Source organism: Grus americana, chromosome 3 (assembly GCF_028858705.1).
Source record: "Grus americana isolate bGruAme1 chromosome 3, bGruAme1.mat, whole genome shotgun sequence".
Classification (NCBI taxonomy): domain Eukaryota; kingdom Metazoa; phylum Chordata; class Aves; order Gruiformes; family Gruidae; genus Grus; species Grus americana.
In genome coordinates, this window is record NC_072854.1 from 64033894 (window position 1) to 64055201 (window position 21308).

Here is a 21308-nt window from a genome sequence, read left to right on the forward strand (position 1 = left end):
TTTAAGACTATGCTGCTCCTAGCTAGACCTACTGGTCACTGGAACATTAAGCACTTCCTTCTTGTTTGATATCCCTTCTCAGCTTCCGAAAAGAAATTGATATAGCACCTATTTGTATTTAAGAGATAATAAAAATGCATAGCATACAGTTATATCTTAATGAGCATGATAAGAGCATAAAACAGCCCTTCTTTCAATATCCCCCTCTAATACAGAACCGTTACTTGTAAAAGGGGCAGCCTTCTGGGAACGCAATTTGGAGACTATGTCTTCTTAGAAAGATCATCATGCACTGAGGTAAACACTATTCTCTCCCCTACAAATACATCTGACATAGTACAGAATATTTTTCTCTGAAAGTTGTACAGATGAAGAAGACGTAGTCCTATACAAATGAGCATTTGAGTTCTGCCCAATTAACTCTCAGATCTTGAATTTTACTTCAAAAGGAGGGATAGAACCTGCAGAGTCCCAGGGAGTCAGTGGTGTGCAGTCCTCTCAGTTCCCTGAGGCTCTTTACTAGCATTGACAGTTAAATGATTCCAACAGAGCAAATATCCACAAACAGAAGCAAGCTGCTTTCCAAGACAAGAAGTGTCAAAGAAAACAAAAATGCCCCAAAACAAACTCATGCTGCTTTACTCATGGATGGGAGAATCTAGCAGAATCCCATCTACTTGCCTAAGCTTCAGGTCAGCACACAATATAACTTTTTTTTTTAAATAAATAAAATCAGCTGAGGTAATAAAAATAGCCAGTGTCTCTCACAGTAGGAACTGTTCTTCCTGCTCACTCTTCTCTAATTAAGATCAGCTTTTCTGCATTTCTCCTACTAGTTCTTTTGAGAAATATCTGCTCTTATTTCAACTCTTCTGATGAGATTTTTCTTACAGATAATTCTCACTGCACATGCTGGTACACATAGCAGATGGCAAAATCCTAAACCAAGTTATTAAATCTATTCCCTCCATCCCCCAAACACACAGTAAATCAACACGTGCTGATGTTTTAATGAATACAGACTCAGTCTGGGTTTACTTCAAATCCCACTCACACAAATGACAGCCTTGCTATTGATTTGAAAAGGAGCGTAAGTAAGCCTCACACCTCAAATGAACTGAAGCACAGAGACTGGGTATACTCTTAAACACTTCCCATTTTCTGTGGGAATATATTCTTTCTTTATATGCCCAGCAATAACGTTCTATTGCAGCCACACCACATCCTAAATGCATGTTAACAATCAGCGTACACTGTATATGGTCCTTTCATCATATTCGCATGGGAAAAAAGTTCTTTTTCCAAGGCAAGTATGTGCCAAAAATACTAGTCAAAGAATTCAAAAAATGAAAGAACGAGCAAGAGATAGTGATGTATCATAAACAACAATAAATATCACAGTTGTCATTATCAACAAAACATTTACTGAAGGTCACTACATAGCATTTTTACATACTTGGATACCAAAAATTCAACTGCTCCCAAATCATTTGTCAGCTAGGTGAGGAGTATTAAAAATATTTCCCCCTACTTCCACAGTGAAAGAGACCAACAGCTAAACATATCCTAAGGGATCTACAGTCTTCTAGCAGCACCTATACGGAGGCCCCAAGCTTGCAGACGCCTCCGGCATGCCTCATCCAGGGTGGCTCCCATTCCCGCTGAAGGAGCACTACACCACACTGTCTCCCCAGCTACTCCTTAAGCAGGAGGCAGTTAGGAAGGGCTGTGGAAAACCAGTAAAAATTACAGTCTCTGATCCCTCCAAGTGTCAGAAAAGGAAAAAAAACTTGTCAGTCCCCAGCCGTGCAACATTAGCCCTGTTGCTTAACCTGTAATGCCTGTGAGTCAGCTGCCCGGCAGAACGGTTCCCATTGCCTCCCCACTACCCCTCCGATCCGGCCGGCAGTTGTACACCGTCTCACACCCCAGGGCAGCTCCCAAGGCCACCTATCCCTCCAGCCTGGTGCAAGCAAGAAGCCTGAACTGAAATGTGAGCATTGCGTGAAGGTGTTACTTACTGCAATTGGTTGCAAACCATATGTATAATATGTGTACATTGAACTTCCTCAGATTTAACAAGAAGTGAAATTTTAAAAAAAAAATAAAAATTAATAAACAGCCATTTGGAACCAGACCTGCAGCTTTTCTCCAAAGTTGGTTATAGTTAAAGTGGGGAGAATTAGCATGAAATAAAAACTGGTGAGCTAAAACAAGCAAAGTACAGCCCTGAACTGTAACCTTTATACCAACATCTCCTTGTGACTGAAACTCTTTACTAGTAATTTCTAGAATGCCTCTGCTGCTTGGTTGACCTCAGAAATCAGATAACAGCAAAAACTAAACTTAAGCTTTCAAATATCAAAGTAACTGCCTCCTGTCAAAGTATCGCTCCCTGAAAAAAACGTATGTTTTAGGTATTACTGCAACATTTGGAAAAGGTCCAACTAAATAGCTATAAAACCACATATAACAGGAAATGAGCCTATGTTATCTTGCACCGCTCTGCCCTGACAGGCTCCAGGCAGCTTATCCTAGCTATGCAACATTGTATTGACTATTATTAGGAAGCACAAAAATCCAGTCAGAACAAAGAACAAAACAGTTGGTAATGGATTTTTTTTTTTTTCTCCCCACTAGTTTGAGGGATACAAGGTTCAGGAAAAGCAAACACAAGGCACTTCAGTTAGACAGATATATATAGATACACATGCACTTGTTTTGCAGCTTTTTTAATCCCCTGGTGCCAGGGATACCATTGTCCTGTTACAGCTGATGTTTGCACGCTATTAAAAGACATGTTCTAGAACAGCAGGTTTACTCGTATCTGGTTTATTCGTATCTGAACTTCATTTTTTCATATTTGCAACCTCACCTAATCAATCATATGACTATTTTTGGGACAGGTGGGCATCACAATCACAGCCTCTCAAGAACAGCACCTTTGTCATACCAATTTATCCAAGAGTTTTACAATTTATGAAGAAACATGATTTTCATAAAGCAGGAATTACGTTCAATAGCTAGGCACGCACCAACACTGTGAAAAGTCTATTTCCAGGTAATTTGGCTGACATCACGCCAAAAAACAAGGAAAAAGGAGAAAAAAAAAATAAATCGGTTGCAGAGTTGCTAAGCCAGTTTTACTGACTTCCCTGTTCTAATCCCTGGGAAAATACTTCCTCCCAGAAAAGATGTTATGTGGGTGTGCTTGGAAACATCTGAGGCTCTCAAGGAACACATTCTTTTTGTGGCATACGTTGAAACATTTCTAAAAGTGATAAATGACAGTTTCACAGCCACCTATCCAAATTTAAACGGAAAACAGAATAATTCTTTTCTCAAACAGATGAAGGTCAAGTCATCATACCTCTCCTTGAGCTTCAGGGACTGTCATTTAAAATTAGGACAAGACGACAACATCTTGCCTTTATCCTACTGTACAAGTCATCTCCTGCTGGTTTCCTGCTAACAGAGCTCTTCCCCCTACCCTCCCAGGGACATTACATTAGTCACACATCATTTTCCCTAGATCCTGGGACACCAGAACAAAAATACAGAATGCAATACATTCATTTACAAGAAAGGCCTTACCTGTTCTCTTCCCTTTTGTGTACAGGCCTAACTGATCATTTATCCCACTTTCATTAGAGAAAGGCGAGAGATTTTGAGTCTAGCACATCACTGACAGCATTCTGTGAGTGTCTGAAAAGCACTTTTTGGTTAAGAGTTATACAGAAACTCTAAATGGAACCCTCTTTGCTTCTTTTTTTTAGTTAAAAAAAAAAAGAAGTAACTTAAAATGCAGCGTTAGGGCCAAAGTTTGCACTGGTTTTGAAGCCATCTTTAGAAACTCTATCAGCTATAATGGATAACTGCATCCTTTTCAAAGAATCGTGTTTCATACTGGCAGAAGTCAGTACTTAATCCATGGATTTCACTGTTAAATAAAAAAAGTCAAGCCCATTTTTACAGCAGTTTTAACAGTGTGGGAAATAAAACCTGACCACTTTCTAAAATGAAATACTTCATATGCCCCTTAGAATAGCTTATTCAAACGTATGGAGTTGTACAGCATACACATAGCACCTCAGGATATCTGCACACCACTGACTAACCACTATAAAATTATATCTTAGCATATATGGCTACCAGTAAGTCCCAAAGTAAAGCCAAGAACAACTCAACATGCCAGATATATATTCTGACATGACTGGCCCTGCTGCTCCAGCACAGACCACATTGAGAAAGCAGTGTTCTCGCAGTCACAGGTCTGCCTCCCTTGAACGTGGGAGCGAAAAAGGGAAGGGGGATTTGCAAGGCCAACCTCAGAAACCAGAGGGATGCCAAGGTGCAGAAACCTACAGCCTAATGACTGGCAGTCACAGACCGACCGCTGGGATCTGCACTGCACTAGGACTAACAGGCTCCAGGACTCAAATTCCAGAAATAAATAACACACACACTCTCTCTCTTTATAAATATATATATTTTCATAGGTGCAGCTATGGGTTTCTAAAATGAGCATCAGTTTCCAAATAACTCTCCTTTTCAATAGAGTATTTTTTTAAAAAACACTAAAGAACACTGTACAGAAAAAGGCAACAGAAAAAAACCCACAAGATGACAGATGTAAATGGTGTGTGAGAAAATATGACAGACAAGTAAAGGCAGCAAGGAAAATACCACTGATAGATGGAGACAAGGTAAGAAGTGAGCCTGGTACCTAGCAACAAAGTGATATACACAGATTTGCTGCTAGGATTTCCAGAATTCTGCATCTAACTCTGTAAAATACAGTAGGAGAGTGTTAAATGATTCAAGTGGAAAACATAAGATAAACAACATTAAATGGAACACAAGTTTGGAATGCCTAGGGTTCAAATGGCACCCAGAAATTATACTTACATTATTCTTCTGGCAAATAATTTCCTGGAATAAAAAAGAAGAAAAAAATTATGTTGATAGCACTGAACAACTACTAGGAAAGATATCTGATCAGTATGACTTGCTAATATTAACGTTTACAGACACATGACAGAAAAAAGGCTGGTTAGTAGATGTTTTCTATGCCTGTCAAATCAATATAAATCAAGTATTGTCTCAGGAGACACAAAACAGCTATGGAACCAAGTAGATACATACATCCTATATATACACAGGACCATATGTAGTGTGTGCATCTGTATATACACATGCACACATGTACATACTCCCCCGTATATAAATTTTCCTAGAGGGATGCTGTCCAAAAGTTGACTATTAATACACATGCACTTGTATTTGAGAAGTTAAATATCGTAAGCAACATTTTGCTGCCAGCAGAAGAAACTGTGAAGAATAGTAAAACATTTCTACGTAATAGAAATAGTGGAAGTATTTCTATGAGGTTTTAAAATACTCCAAAAACTGGTTGAAATTCATGTTGCTCTAATAAATCTGATGCAAAGAATGTATCTTCACATTTTAAATGTAAAGTCTCAGAGAACGAGAAGCCGGAGCACACTCGGATGGAAAGAGCTGGTTCTTGCACTCTAATCTGGGTGGTACAGCCCACGTGCAAACCACTTGTGGACAGGGATCTTGCTTTCAGGAAAATTTGTCAGCAAGTTCTGATGCCAGCAACTGGTAACCCTGCCAGATTTATCAGACAGCTACACTACATCTCTGCCACTGGGACCGCTGAGCAGCTTCATCTACACCACAGCGTTAACAACAAACACAGTGTCAAACCAAGGCACCTCGTACTTTCCATGGAAGTCAGGCTTCCATAAAACTGCTCTTCCCCCTGTTGAGGGGACACATATCCCGCAAGCTTTTGAAGTGTGGGACATAAATACGTTTATATACATAAATATACAAACCTATACATGTATGTATATAGACTAGAACTGTTTGGGGTGGAAAGGACCTTTACAGATCATCTAGTTGAACCCCGTGGCACAAGCAGGGACAGCTTTCACTAGATCAGGTTGCTCAAAGCCCCGTCCACCCTGATCTGAATGTTCATATAGAGGAATATTCCACCAGCAGAAGTTTACCTACATTGCTTTGCAGTCAAGGGGTTAAATCATGTGCTGCAGTTTTGTATTTCCTGTGTTTCCATGATCATTTTCAGGTTTTGAATTCACCACCTTCTATACAAGACTAAACCAGCACACGTGCTCCTGCATTGCTTCTACTCTATCTGGTGGCTGTAACAAACATCGCCTCAGAAGATGCCCAGACATGCCCACAACTGTTTTTTTCAGGCAGCCACTAAATAATACCGAAAGAGTCTTGCGCTCTGAAGACTTTCCTGCAAACTATCAAAAGCAGAAACATGGGCCCAGCTCAAAGCTAAAGGAAACTCAAGGAAGTCTTTCAGTGGGCACTATACCAGTGACAACTGGGACATCCAAGTCTCTCTTTGCAGGACTGGGCTTCCACTGACGTCAGTGGGAACCCTCCACATGATCTGTTTGAAAAGTCCAGCTCCTAAACTAGTAAAAAGTTCTCCCAAGTGCCCAAGGACGCCTGGTGCCTTATTCCAAGTGATTTTCAGTGGGAGCTGGGTTTTTGGCTCCTTACCCAGTACAACAAAATTCTGCTCTGCTTATACTGTAGATCATTGTACTTGCATAATTGAATTCAAGCCACAGATAGGTCTTTTGTCATTAGCAGTTTTATTTTTAGGGCTTTTATCTGTATACTCTTTGTCTTGCAAAAAGAAAGGAAAGAACTGGATTGCAACCAGTCCAGTTGGCCAAGAAAAGTTGGAGGGAAGAACAGGGGGAAGAAACTGATTTACTCAAGGTATGTCCCTCCCAATAGAGGGCCAAGCTGCAAATAACGGGACAGAATCAAAACCCAATATCCTGCACTAGCCAGAAGCAGTGGAAGCAAACCCTTCATGAGAGGCGGCAGTGCCCAGATTGCAGTCTGACTCACCAAGCTGCTTACTAAAATGCCTCTTTTCAGCAATGCCTAGAATGGAAGCGCAATAGCATAAAACATCTCCTGATCAGAGCCAATGAATGTGAGGGAGGGGAAGTAACTGAAAAGGCTGCCATCCGAGTTGTCTGCCCTCCCCCATCCCCATGAAAGTTACTAAACCTTTAGTAGAGTTAGCAGGAGGAAGGAAGTATCAACCCCTTGACTGACAAAATTCACAGGCCCTTAGATTATCTTAAACCACCATCTTGCTGTAAACCAACCTACCATACTGTGAACTGTGGCCCTCAGGACCAGGCACAAGTTTTGTTTTTACTAACTCTGCTACACTGCTGGTAATCTCACAGAATCACAGAATGGTTTGGGTTGGAAGGGACCTTAAAGACCATCTAGTTCCAACCCCCCTGCCATGGGCAGGGACACCCTCCACTAGACCAGGTTGCCCAAAACCCCATCAAACCTGGCCTTGAACACTTCCAGGGAGGGGGCACATCTCCAGCGCAGCAATCCTGCAGGTACCTGATGTAAACTGCTGTAACTCAGCAAGACGTACCAGAGGCCTCATCAGGTTTGGCCAGAAAATTGCTACTTTACACAGGAGCTAAAACTTAAGGATTATTTGCTGTCCCCTACGCATCCATTCTCACCCAATTGTTATTACCCCAAACACCAGTAATTCCCTTGAATGACAAAACCATGTATTTAAACCATTAATAACAGAAACCCATTAATTTCTCATCTGAAATTTGTCAAACTTCTGTTTCCATAAAAAGCCATATACCGAGGTATTTTAACAGATTGTGATAAAGTCATGTAAATCCTTCTCTTAGGAAAACTAAACTGAGTTTTTCAGCATTTCAATGTGGCCACATTTTTCAGGCCTCATAATATTTTTGCTATTCTTTTGTGAACCACAAGTGGTGTCTGTATTTCCTATGGAAACAGAGAACCCAGGACTTCACCCCAAAACACCCCGTTTTTCCATTCAAAGGTACCTTCAGTGACTGCAGAGAGTCCGCGTTTGTATCACAGTAGAGGATAATGTTGTTAGCCATGCTGAAGCTCTCCCTGACTCCCAGGTGGTAGAACAGGGAAGGCTGACGGAAGGCGTCACTCATCTCTACGACAGCAATATCTGCAGAAATAAATGAAAAATTGTCAACTTTTTTGACAGCTAAATGCTTCTACGCCATGTCTCTTCACACAATTTGCTTTGATAAGAAAGCCCAAATTTAAGTAGGAAATAAGAGATCTAGAGGGATTTCCCCATTTTAGCTGTTATGTCTGAATTTTGAATATAGTCAGCAGGATGTGGTTTAATCTTTTTCTCATTTCTTTCTTTCTTCCTTCCTCCCCCTTTTTTTTCTTTAAATGAGACCTTCATTTCCTCAGGTAAAAACATCACTAATCAAGAAAAGGCAAAAAGTTCATTTGGTGCCTTGGAGAATAAAATCTGTTTGGTTAATCTACACATGATGATTGGTGACCTCATGGAATGAAAAAAAAGAAAAAAATTACACTGTATTTTCAACCTCTGTGCCAGATGCAATAAAAAAATTCATGCAATATATTTACATCAATGCAGAACATACTGTATAGATTCTGTATTAGAACTTTGGAAGGAAACAGCTGTAAATTGAAAGAAAGGCAAAAGTAAAGTTCCAATATAAATTACCATTCAGATCTATTTTGATTCGTATAGAAAGATGAGAGAGAAAAGGACAAGGTACAGCAGAAAAGAAGGAAAGAGCGAGTGAATAAGCAAAGCCAGAGAAACCCCCCATATAAGTAAGAAGTTTATTGTGTGGAGAATTCCGTTCATAATAAATTTTACCTGCATGAATAAAATTAAGCACATGCACAAATGTTTACAGAACAGGGAACGTAGTCCACAATTTCTCTTAAAACGTGTGTTTCACTTGCCCAGATTCACGCCAAAGTAAAACAAGAGGCAATTACAAAGTGTCAGCAAAAATAGTAAAGGCTTCTATTATAAAAGGCAGCATATTTCCACTGCAAAAAGACTTGTGGGATTAAGAGAGCAAAAGAAAACTGACTCATCTCCACCTCTACTGCAAACATCCGTCTGTCTCTTCACCCAATTCAGTTTTTTCTTTTCTTTCAGATTTCCCCCCCCCCCCAGAGAAACGTACTTCTGTTAAGAGCAGAACAAAAAAAAGCAGCCTGGTTTCCAGTGTCTCTCCCGGCTTTTCCCTTCCTGTGGATGCTTTTATGACAGAAAAGAGACAGCAAGACAAGCTCTGCAGGCAGAAAGCTTACGTACCCTCAAGTTGCTCCACTCTAATGGATCTAATAAGAGATTCTACCTCTAATCACAACTTTTCACCTTGCCGATTTAATTGGATCATCACAACCATAATGAAGATATTCAATAAAAGATAAGCCTTGTGGCCATGCTCTCAACTGGGAAGGCAGCAAGTGTGTCTCTCCAACTTGTTGAAAACTATAATCTCTGAGACATGTACTCTTCAGTCATACTTTACTGTTACTGGCCTACAGGCTTAGAAATTATTAAAAAGCCAAAAAAAGGATAGATATACACAGGGGCATGAACAGACAACATTTACCTATACAAGCTTAGGCTCTTCAAGAAACAAAATTGAAAGAGAGGTGACTAACATGGTATAAAAAAGGGAAATTTTTCCCCCTCAAATCTAATTTTAAATTATGTTTTGTACAAATTTCATAATTTGTGTTCTAAGAATCTCCCTCTGTCCAATTTCATATAAATATTTGCAGTGTAGATTCCATATCATCACATTGAAGTAAAAAAAGCAGTGCATTGCTAAGACCATACATACGCTGACTTTCCTTAATTTTAGGAAACTGAGATGTTACAAAAGCCAAACGAGAATGACAATATTGCTACTATATCTTGTTTAGGTGAGATTAGGGCTTGTTTGTTTATTTTCTTTAGGAAGTTGACATAATACAAGCTCTATTTTTAACTACACTTATTCATATGAAATTCTAATCTTGAGCAACTGTAAGTCTATGGTACACTGAGCAGAAGGAAAATTTGCGCAACTTGCTATGATTTAATTCTTAAATCTTGCAAGATAACGTGCTCTCATTAGAGTTGCAAAACTAAGATTAAAAGAGAAATATTACTTAAAGAAAAATAAAGTGATAGAGCCTGATCAAAGTCAGAATACAGAAAATACTCGAGAAATGCTATGTTAAAATGGGAAGTTCCCAGGACCATGAAGAAGGAAAGAATAACTCCTAAAAAAAATTATATATGTGTGTGTATATATATGTGTGTGTGTATATATATATATTACTGTTAAGATCAGCTGGCCAAATCTATTTAACACATTCTGACTCAGCGCCACACTGTTAAAAATGTTCTTGGGTCTTGTCCTATTCTTATCATAGCAATAAAAACAAACAAACAACCAAACGCCTTGAGTTACTTAAACAGAGGAGGGAAGGACCACAAGAACCCTAAGGGACTGCACTTGGTGGACAAGTCCCAGGTGGAGCAGGGGCAAGGGGAGGAGTTCACTGCAATGTTAAACCCAATGGTCTGGTCCAAAGGGACCAGGGGTGGAGATTGTAATGGAAATACCTTTAAATTGTTGTAATCCAGGATTTGAGTTGCACGTTATAGGAATTACTATAGCAGGAAACACCTGAACCAACGGAGGACAAGCCTTACAAGAAGCAGTGCAAGTGCAGCAGTGACCCGGCCTGAGCCGGTTTTGGTGCCCAGTAACTCCATGCAACACACCACCTCTCCTGTCCTGAGGGACCACCGTAACAGATGGAGCCCAAATGGGCTAAATGAACTCAATGGACATTTTGTAGATATTTGTGGACATTTTATGGACACAGACTAAGGGAATGAAATCTGCATATTATATCAAAGGATGTGAAGGAGGGGGTGGTTAATGAGGTTATATTGGATAGTGTGGTACCTGAGCATGATGTAAATGGTATGGAATAAGGGGTGGAGAATGTGTTGGGTTTGGTTGAGATAGAGTTAATTTTCTTCATTGGAGCTGGTGTGGGGCTGTGTTTTGAATTTGTGCTGAAAACAATGTTGGTAACCCAGGGATGTTTTCCTTACTGCTGAGCAGTGCTTACACAGAACCAAGGCCTTTTCTGCTTCTCACACAACCCCACCAGCGAGGGGCTGGGGGTGCACGAGCAGTTGGGAGGGGACACAGCCGGGACAGCTGACCCCAATGGACCAAAGGGATATTCCACACCATATGGCATCATGCTCAGCTTATGAGGGGCTGGGGGAAGAGGAAGGAAGAGGGTGGGGGGACACGCAACATATATGTTTGGAGTGATGGCATTTGTCCTCCCACGTAACCGTTACACGTGACGGAGCCCTGCTTTCCTGGGGATGGCTGAACACCTGCCGGCCCATGGGAAGAGGGGAATGAATTCGCTGTCTTGCTTTGCTTGCATGCATGGCTTTTGCTTTACCTAGTGAACTGTCTTTATCTCAACCCACCAGTTTTCTCACTTTCACTCTTCTGATTCTCTCCCCATCCCGCCAAGGGGGGAGTGAGTGAGCGGCTGCATGGGGCTGAGCTGCCGGCTGGGGTTAAACCACGACAAAGATGAAGTTGTCATTCATGACAAAGAGATCAGATTTCTGAAGTCCAGGTTAACCCTCAGGGCTGGTATCACAGTTTTCAAGGGAGACAGCCAAATTCTTACCTGCAATTCCAACAAGCCATCAAACTTATGTGCACTTTTGGGACCAGCTATCTACCCAATAAAAAACCCTATACCCTAAATCAGCTCTTCTGACAGACCCATTACTGACTATCTTCTTTCACAACATCAGGAGAGAAACTCCCCTGACCAAAGGAGGAATCAGTGTACGGAGCACTAGTCAGAAGGTCAGAAGTCAAATACAAAGCAGCAAATGGAAGCCCACTAAAAAAAAAAAACCCAACAAAAAACAAAAAAACCCACTGAACTATGTTTAGTTCCATAAAGTATGATTAGAAGTTTAGCAAAGCTGAGCAAGACTTATATTTGTCTTGAAAACCATCAGTGAAGTAAACATACATCAAAATTCTCACTAGTTCAGCAGAGCCAGGATTTAGCTAAACCCAAAAGAACTGTTTGGTCATCAATACATAAACTGCCAGAATCCCTTTTATCAGACTCTCACTCTCATTTCCCAAGATGAAATTAATCTAACAGCCTGCTGCAATGAAAGATATGTTCTCTGTTCACTGAAATTATATTTTCCAAGTGGTAAAATGGTATTTCAATAATAGTGGAAGAATGATCTCTACAGTTACACTGGAATAAACCCCACTTAAAGTATTTGCAGTTTCAGTTTCAAGCAAAGTAAAACAAGAATTGACCAAGCACAGGAGTCAGAGTAGAGCCCTCTCAACACCTAAGCCCTCAGGAGGAAGCACTCTGAAGACCAGGGACTGACAATTCACTCCAAATGCTGTTGCACATCTTCTATGTAACAGCAAAGAAACTCTGCTCAGGGTCCCGCAGACTAATGAGGAGGGTGACTATGGAAGCACACTGCACAAAGCAGCAGCAAGAGACAGGGAAGTGGAAGAACTGTAATTCTTGCAACCCCACAGGTTGCAGGAAAGAATAAATTTTATCCCTTACTTTGGTCTTGGGCACAAGATTAAATCTTGCTTTCTCTACCTCATGAAAGCAGACCTGGTAACAGATCAGTGATAGTATTTAAAGAAAACAAGGACAATGTGGTCTTCGCCTTTGCTAGTCATCTTCGACATTACTGCTACAAAGCCTTGTAATAAATCTTACAGTACATTATTGTGCCTTGCTAGTTGATGAACAATAAAGTAAGTCTAGCCATAACTTTCTCTCCCATCTTCTTAAACAACTGGCGTGCCTACACGGATGTGACCAGAGAGTATCATAAGCATGAGACTACAGCTGAGCTCTGGCCTAGGTAGCAGAAGCAGCATAAATGCAGCAGCAGGCAGTTTAGTAAGCTCTTGGTGTCCATTTCCTAAACCACCCTGAGCTCCACCTGCCTGGTGACAGCAACCAAGGCGCCTGTAATGAAGCTGCCTACCTACACATTAGCGGGGTAACCACACACTGAGTTGCAGATATAGCAACAACCACAGAGCAGTCACACTCTATGTTATTAGGCTAACTAGCATCTATATCAACAATAGCTTGAAACACACCGTCACACGTTCAAGAGAACAAAATACCACTACACTGGGAGTTGGTTTCTTGTTACCCTGGGAAACCAGATTCATGTGATGGAATCAGAGGCAGTCAACTTGACCCTTCTTGCCTGAGAAGCATGGGAAAAGGACACGTCTCTGAAGCTTGGCATGTATTACAACTGCGCTACCAACAATTCTCACCTGCAGTGTAAATCCACTTAGCTCTTTTAAGCGATCTGTGCAAAGACTGAGAACGTCATATATAAAATCTCTACTAATTAACCTTTCTTAAGAAATGGTAAAAACTTAAGATTATACACAATAACATGGTCAAGAAGGGTAAGTGTCCATTAGTGGATATGAAGCCCTTTGCTCTTGGCTATTAGCAATGCCTTTAGTCACCAAGAAAGCGATAAACGAAATGCAGTGGTCAAAGTTCATCTCCTACTCATTGTTTAAAATATAACAGGGCAAAGAAGAATGTTTAAACAAATGCTCTGAGATATCATACACGTACACCCTACTTTTTGATACTACCTGCTTAATACCCTGCTGCCAGGAAAAATAACGAATACAAACAGAGCAGCTATAAAACTAATGAAAGTTTATGTTTGCTATTATCTTCTGATTAATTGGTATTAAACACATGGCCATTGCCTTACATTCATTGTCCCACAATTAATTAGAGCAAAAGGAAAGCTGATAACGGCAACTTCTGAGACAGACCAATATTTAGGGTTCTTTTCCATTTGGGGGTTAAAAGACAGTAGGATACTCTTCGAGAGAGATATAGGAAGAAAAGGGCTTGCGACAACATTTATTTCAGTGCAAGTCTGAACACTAAGTGCTTCTCATACTGCAGTAGCAGCTCTCCATTCAGCATCAGAACAATGGTTTTGACAAGCCATGATGACATTTACTATTGGGTAAGCTTCCAGAAACAAGCAAACAACATCTTTATCTACTTCAATTTCACGGTTCTCTCTGCTTGGCACAGATATCTTCCTCTTTACCCAGAGACTGCCTGCATGAGGTAGGAAACCTGCTTTGGAAATCCCAGCACATCAGTACAGCTTGGTATTTCTGGTTCAACCGTGCAAACCACAGCGTCACTGACTTGTGAGCACCACTGGAATCAAACGTTTCCTGTCAAGAGCGTCTCATACGTCTCCAAGACCGGAAACAATTGATGGGAGCCACTGGGGTGAGAACACCTAAACACAGGGGAATGGCTGACCTCCCAGGAAACCCATCCAGCTGAGCCAGTCTGTTGGGAGTGGCTAGCCAGAAAATAACTTTATAAAGGTGCCTGAGGCTTGGATATGGGGAAGGAAAAGCAGGTAATGACTGTATAGGTGATTCAAGTATGCCATAAACTAGAGGAAAAGCACAGTATTTGCAGAAGCTCCAACTGATGTGCAAAGTACGGTCAAGGGCACCGAGACAGAGACATGATGGATATGTGCTAGTTATTATCTACCATAAAGCATTATGGTTCAGGATCCTTATAGTAATCCTGGCTCAAGCAGTCTCATTTTTATGAAATGGAAGCAGAGATCCTGCACCACTGAAGCACAAACCAGAGCCAGTCCCACAATCTACTCAGAGGGGAATTTCTGAGCACACATTCCCAGCAGATGCAACGCAAGCCCAGCAGTGTAGTGAGTGTCCCTTTCTGGATGCTGCGTACCACAAAGTAGAGATAGAAATAGTTAGAACACCTAATATTTGCCCAAAAAGGAACAAGTTACCTTTAAATACAACAGTACCGTGTTGCTGTCAACACTGGTATTAAGCCCACCGCTCCCTGAATATCTAAACTGAGTTGAACTTCTCCTGAATTTCAAAGTGAATTTCTACACCTAGACACATAAGCAAAAGGTACGATTTTACTTCAGATAAACTCTTCGAACAGGTAGCTGTTACTGTTAGGCATGGTCCTGACTCTCCCCCACATGTTTGTATCAGATCTAGTGTGGTTAATACCCAATGAGACAACTAGGTAAATCCATCTGTTGGCTTGGAGAGGCAGGGTGAGCGTGCAGAATCGGTTCCCTCCTGGATCAGTTAGATGATCTCACTTTCCTCCCACACAATCACTATGTCCTATACAAAGAAGGCACCAGACACCACAATATCTACATGGATGCAACTGAATACCTCCCTACTTCTGCTTAAGATTGAGAGTCACATATTGTTCCAGTGGGTAAGGAAATTTTATCCTCCATACAGACATGGATGCAACATCCACTTCTTCAGGAACCCCAGATATAATGTCATCACAGGAGGAAGAGCTCCTTGGGGCACAATACAGAAAATAAACACACACACACCCCAATATCATTACAGACATAAATTAAGCATCTATACCCATACTGACAGACTCTGTATGTGACTCAATTTAGATCTCTGGGAATCTGCACAGTAACAAAAACAAATTAGCTAATCACTTAAAAAGCAACCTTTCCTCTTTTTAAAACATTGATAGTTTCTGATTTCTCGATAGATAAGGTAAGAAAGAAGAACTACTTAAGCTAAAGGATGACAGCGTGGCACAAGAGTAAATATAAGCTGCCCTGTATAAATTTAAACCAGAAATCACAAGAAAGTTCGTAACCCAGAAATCACGATGTTCTGGAGCACCTGCCCAAATGTTTAACTGATTGGTGGTGTTTGGTCTGCTGTCACATAGGAGCATTGCAAAACTTGCACTCTCTCCCACAATACATCAAGGTGCTTCTAGGAAAAACCAGTGCAAATCAATTCCTGCCAACTTTTGTAGCTAATTGGCGCAGATCGTTCTCATAAAAGCAAGTGCAAGACTTCACCAAGCAGAACCATCCAGACAAGGAGGAGAGCAAAAACAACTGATTGATTGTTTGGGTTTTTTTTTTTTTTACAACAGTATTCTAGACTGAGAGCCTCTGAGTGAAACCCTGGCCTTGTTGACTGCACTACGCTTCAATGATGTGAAGGGAAAATGAACTTCTTGCTTCTGTAACCCAAGGCTGATGGGAGCAAAGCAGAGGCTACTTACCAAAATAAAACAGCAGAAGCTGGCAACTAACTGGTAACACAAAGAAAGTTCATGCAGATGTTAGAAAAGGAATGAGAGGGAGAAAAAATGTAGATGACAAACATAAAAGGCGAGTGTGTAGGAATTAACATAGCAAACTACATGGCAAAATCTAAATGACTGTATCAATGATTTGAAGACAACTGGAACAATATAGAAAGGCTTTCTGCTGAAGGAAAAAAAAAAAAAGAAAGTTTGAGATTCAAAAAATTCGCTCTCTCTGGGCCCAAGACAAAGGACTGCAATGTTATCACATGATTCCAGCCCCCAACAAGTGAAAAAAACCTACTCTCAGCTTGATGCATGTGGGAGTAACTCAGGATTAGGCAAGAATAAAAGATGACAAGCAAACAAAGAGCCATTTATTTAAAAATAACCTCAATACATTCAGGCTCAATGCATCTGTATCAAACCCAGTGAAACAGGCTCCCTCGTGCCAAGAACACCAAATACTAAATATTACCTCAACTCCAAACTTTGCATCAGAAAAAATACTCAGAGCTCAAAGAGGTAACTAATGAGGCTCAGCTGAAGGCTTGAGCACATTGCAGGGCTAGTAAGTGTTAGGACCTGTACCAAATGTTAATGTGTTTTTAAACCACCTACAAACACAACAGCAGAAAAAGTCAAGGAAAACAAGGCAAGCTGTAGCAATTCAGTACTTCTACGTTTAGAAGTTTTGTCCAGAGGATCTACATCACTGCAATTTTTTTTCCAATGAAGACCAAGCACTCCTTTGGCCTAGAGAGGATCTTAAGCAGACAAAAAACCCCAAACAAACAAACAAGAGATACAATGGTATCTGTGTGATTATTTCGGTTTATGTTTTCAAATTATGTGCCTTTAAGGCATGAGTTGAAGGAGCAACTATTCATTCTCTGGAGAAGTGACTGAGACTACCCAAGGAGAAGGTACTTGTGAGACCACAGGTATGCCAACAGAAGAGCTCAGGGAAGAAAGGAGAGTCCTACAAAAAGCAAACAGCCAGGCCTGAGAGGTGATGGAAAGATTTCCTAAAGTCTAAAGGAACCGTAGAGAGTTTGCTACAGCTCCAAAGATGCAGAGTTCATTAAAAGTGAGGCAGGAAACGACAATCCACCTCAACGACAGGATGGACAGGAAGAAAGTTCATCAAAAGTTCTTTTTATTTCTGTGTATTCTGTTCTGCTTATTTCTGTCATAGTGACCTGAAGTTTTCTCCACCTAAGAAATATTCTAATTTTTATTCTAATAAAACCTGACTATTTTCATTTACAACATGGTAATATATTTGTCTGCTTTGAGCAGCTCGCTATGACAAGAATGTCTGGGCAGATCTACCTCCAAGCTTCAAAAACCAACTCTGGGTTTAATCGCAACAGCTAGAGGGATCAGATCAAAGCTCTGTTTAGCTCAATAGCTCCTCTCTGCCAGAAGCCAACAGTCAATGTTGCAGAGATTGTAAGAATGGGGCAAATGAAGACTGACCTTTCTCAGTCAGCAATCCAGAGACATTTTCAGAAAACTCTTGAGCTAACTAGAAAGCTGAATAGTAGCAACTACTTTAGTCTTTATTATTGTGTGAATAATTAAGAGCTGCTTTTCTTTATATACGTTACTTTGCATTTGCTATCACTGAATTGCAGCTGTCCTTTACCTGCCTATTTACCTGGTACCGTAAGACTTTCTGCAATTCTTTACAGCCAATTCTTTATAGTTTTGACTAGCCTGTGCATCAGCAAACATTGTCATCACGCTGTTCACCAGCAGGAAGTTTCCAGATCAGCCATGAATCCTCTGAAAAGACCAATACAAAAAGAAAGTACAGAGTAATCCTTTCACCAGCACATTTTTCTACTGGCAGCCTTGCTTCATTGCAAAACTGATCTGTTCCATTCGTTTAAGAATCCATTCATCTGAAGGGAGTAAAGATGTCATCTTCAGTTATTTTGCCTCTGGTAAGAGAGTCTTTGGTAAGGTATCCCATCAAAAGTTTTTTGACATACTCTCTTACATGGATCACCCCTAAGTACAGGCTCACAAAAAAGTGTGATTTCCCTCTACAAAAAAACCCCATGTCAAGTCTTCCCTGCTGCCAGATTTTATCCACATGTCTATGTGATGTATTCTTTACTTATATTTTCAGCCCATTTGTCCTATTGGTATTACATTATCACCTCCCTTTCCCACGCTGCCAACATCAACTGAAGTTGGAAGTCAGGTGCCATAATTAACAACTCAGCTTCTTTCAGTCAGAGCTCCTTGAGAACTTTTGAGTCATCATCACATAGTTCCTATGAGTTGATACTGCTGATACTTATCAGCTTATTTTAAAAGCTTTTTTCCTGGCAATTTAAATCTGAGGCAGGTCCTCAGCCTTATCTCTTTTAAAAACGTCTTTCTTAAGATCATAGCAGGAAAACTGCATCTTTCTCAAGTTCTCCTTTTCCATCTTGACTGCATAGGATCCCTACCTTGCTCCTTATTGGCGAAGCATTCAAGAATGCTTTTTTTTTTTTTTTTTGTAGTCTGTCTTCAGCAAGTATTGCTCAAACTCTTCTGGAAACTGTCCTACTAAGGCTTCCATTTATTTTGCCATGGTTCATGTTTTTTTAACTTGTTTCCTCATCTAGACAAAAGTTCTCCTTTCAAAGGGCATCATTCCATTACTTCATCCTCTTGGCAATACCACCTTCTGTGGGTTACTTTAAAATTTCTTTTAAGTAGCAGCATGCATTTTCCGGAAGCAATTTTCCTTAAGATCTCTTCATGCTATCTGAAAGCTTTTCCTCTTTTTAGTTACTCCTTTCAACTTCTTGTTAAGAAGCTTGCTCATTTTTACACAGGTTCTAGTAGAGATGTGATCTGCACCAAGTCAAACTAACAGGCTAAGACAGACTGAAGCAGAGCACGTAGATCCTTCTGAAGGAGGCCAGAGCCATGCCCATTAAGCTGTTGAAAAAAAAATATCCAGAAGTGTTTCTAATCCAAAGATGTAGAATTATTTCTTACAACATTATTTTCAAGTCACAGGAGTTAACATTTCCCAATCCAGTGATACCAAAAATGGTTTAAACATAGAAGATTCACGAGCAGCGAGCACAGACTGAAAAATAAATACATCGTATTTTAAGAATATGATGAACAGCAGCTGGAATGCCTGTACAAAATGGAGATCTTACCAGGCTTCTGAAAATTTGGAAGCAGAAGTATTCTAAGAGATGTAAACAAACACATTTGTTAAAGGTCTTCACTTAGTCAAGAAAAATATTTCTATCCTAAGAAGAAAATTGCTCTCATAAATACAATATTTGTGAATTTTAGGCTCCAAGTCTCATCATAACCAAAGGTACAAAATATATCTACCATCTCTGGTTCTCACCACCCTCTCCACAAAAATCTCTACATTGCAGCATTTTCACTGCTGTGTCCAATGTTTTCCCAGGAACACAAAGAGACTGAGAAAACTAAATGCCCAAGGGCTTAGAAGTCTCCTGTGCCATGTTCTCTGACAGGAAACACCATCATCTCTTAAGAAGTGCACAAATCTTTATTCATTAGGCTTGATCCAGAAAGGAGTACGTTCTTAGTAGCTCTGCTGCAAAGTAATCATAACAACTCATATTCTGTTAAAAAACTGATACGAGAAGTCTCATCTAAAGTATCTGAACACAACAATTAAGCTGGCAATATGCTGTGTTGCTTAAACTTAAGGCTGGATCTAGGATTCAGGAATTTAAACTGCTCACTCCTACTTTTAGCAGTTTGCTCTTGAACATTTTAAGATATACTCCAAGTTCTGTAAAAAACACACATTTTTTTCTTTGTAGGATGAGAGTATTTACCCATGATTCACTGCCGAACTGCTGCGCAGTATCACAAAGAACTGTGCAAAGTCGTACTTGCATTCCCAACTTGTATGTTAATATGCCTAGGATTTGTCTGTGGCACCCATTCTGGAAGTATGCTGAAGGACAGGAGGGGAACTTGTTCTGCAGTGAGACTGACATTTTTTATTATCCCCTATGCTTAGGGGTGCTGAAATAAAATGTAAAATTGTCTAGACAGCTGTCCTGGTTTCGGTGGGAACAGAGTTAATTTTCTTCCGAGCAGCTGGTGCAGTGCTGTGTTTGGGATTGAGGACGAGAATAATGTTGATAGCACACTGATGTTCTTAGCTGTTGCCATGCAGTCAAGGACTTTCCAGCTTCTCATACTGCCCTGCCAAGGAGAAGGTGGGGGTGCACAAGAAGCTGGGAGGGGACACAACCAGGACAGCTGACCCACACAGACCAAAGGGATATTCCATACCATATGACATCATGCTCTGTATATAACAGGGGGGTGGGCCAGGAGGCAGTTTGGTTCAAGAACTAGCTGGGCATTGGTTTCAGGGGGTGAGCAATTGTGCTGGTCATCACTTGTTGTGTATATTCTTTTATCATCATTATTATTATTATTCTCTTCTTTTTCTGTCCTATTAATCTGTCTTTATCTCAACCCACGAGTTTTACTTTTTTTCTTCTTTCTTTGTTTTCAATTCTCTCCCCCATCCCACGGCAGGGAGTGAGCGAATGGCTGTGTGGTCGTTTTAGCTGCCAGCCGGGTTAAACAGCATACAGGAAAGAAGAAAAAAAAAAATATATAAATTTTGCACATACTAGCTGTCACAGAATGAATGAGCCAGTACTGTAGGCTACTGCAACCCCCACCCCCGCCCCATTCTGTACTGTGTGAAGGGGAGTTTCATATGAAAAACACGAGACGTCATTATCCTCCTCTACCTGGCACGCGCGAGGCATCAAATGAAATACTGCGCACAATCTAAGTCATAACTGAAGGAAGAAAGTTAAGCTGGCAAAGTATCCAGAAGAAAGAAACAAAACATGAGAATGATAAGAGATTTAAAGATACATGATTAAGAAGGAATGACTAAACACACTAGCATTGTTTCATCTATGAGGGAAAAAAAAATACGTAATATGATAACTCCTCGCTGCACAAAAAAGTTGCTGCCAAGCAGAAGAGCAATGAAATTTCCCTGTGTTTGTGAACAACAGAAGAACAACAGCACTAAATAAAAAATTACTTTAAATTCAAACATAGAATAACACCATAGGTTTTTTATAAACATCTCTTATAATACATTTGAT

The 21308-nt window shown here is 40.4% G+C and overlaps 1 protein-coding gene across 2 annotated transcripts in view; it reads right to left on the minus strand.

The window, feature by feature from the left end:
* Window positions 1-21308, minus strand: part of MAP3K5 (mitogen-activated protein kinase kinase kinase 5) — a 110920-nt gene that overhangs the window by 68855 nt on the left and 20757 nt on the right. For both annotated transcript variants that reach the window (XM_054819462.1, XM_054819463.1), the window contains exons 2-3: window positions 7929-8068; window positions 4909-4932 (exon numbers count right to left, since the gene is read on the minus strand). In XM_054819462.1, coding sequence (XP_054675437.1) covers window positions 4909-4932; window positions 7929-8068 — 164 coding nt within the window. The remainder of the gene's footprint in view (window positions 1-4908; window positions 4933-7928; window positions 8069-21308) is intronic.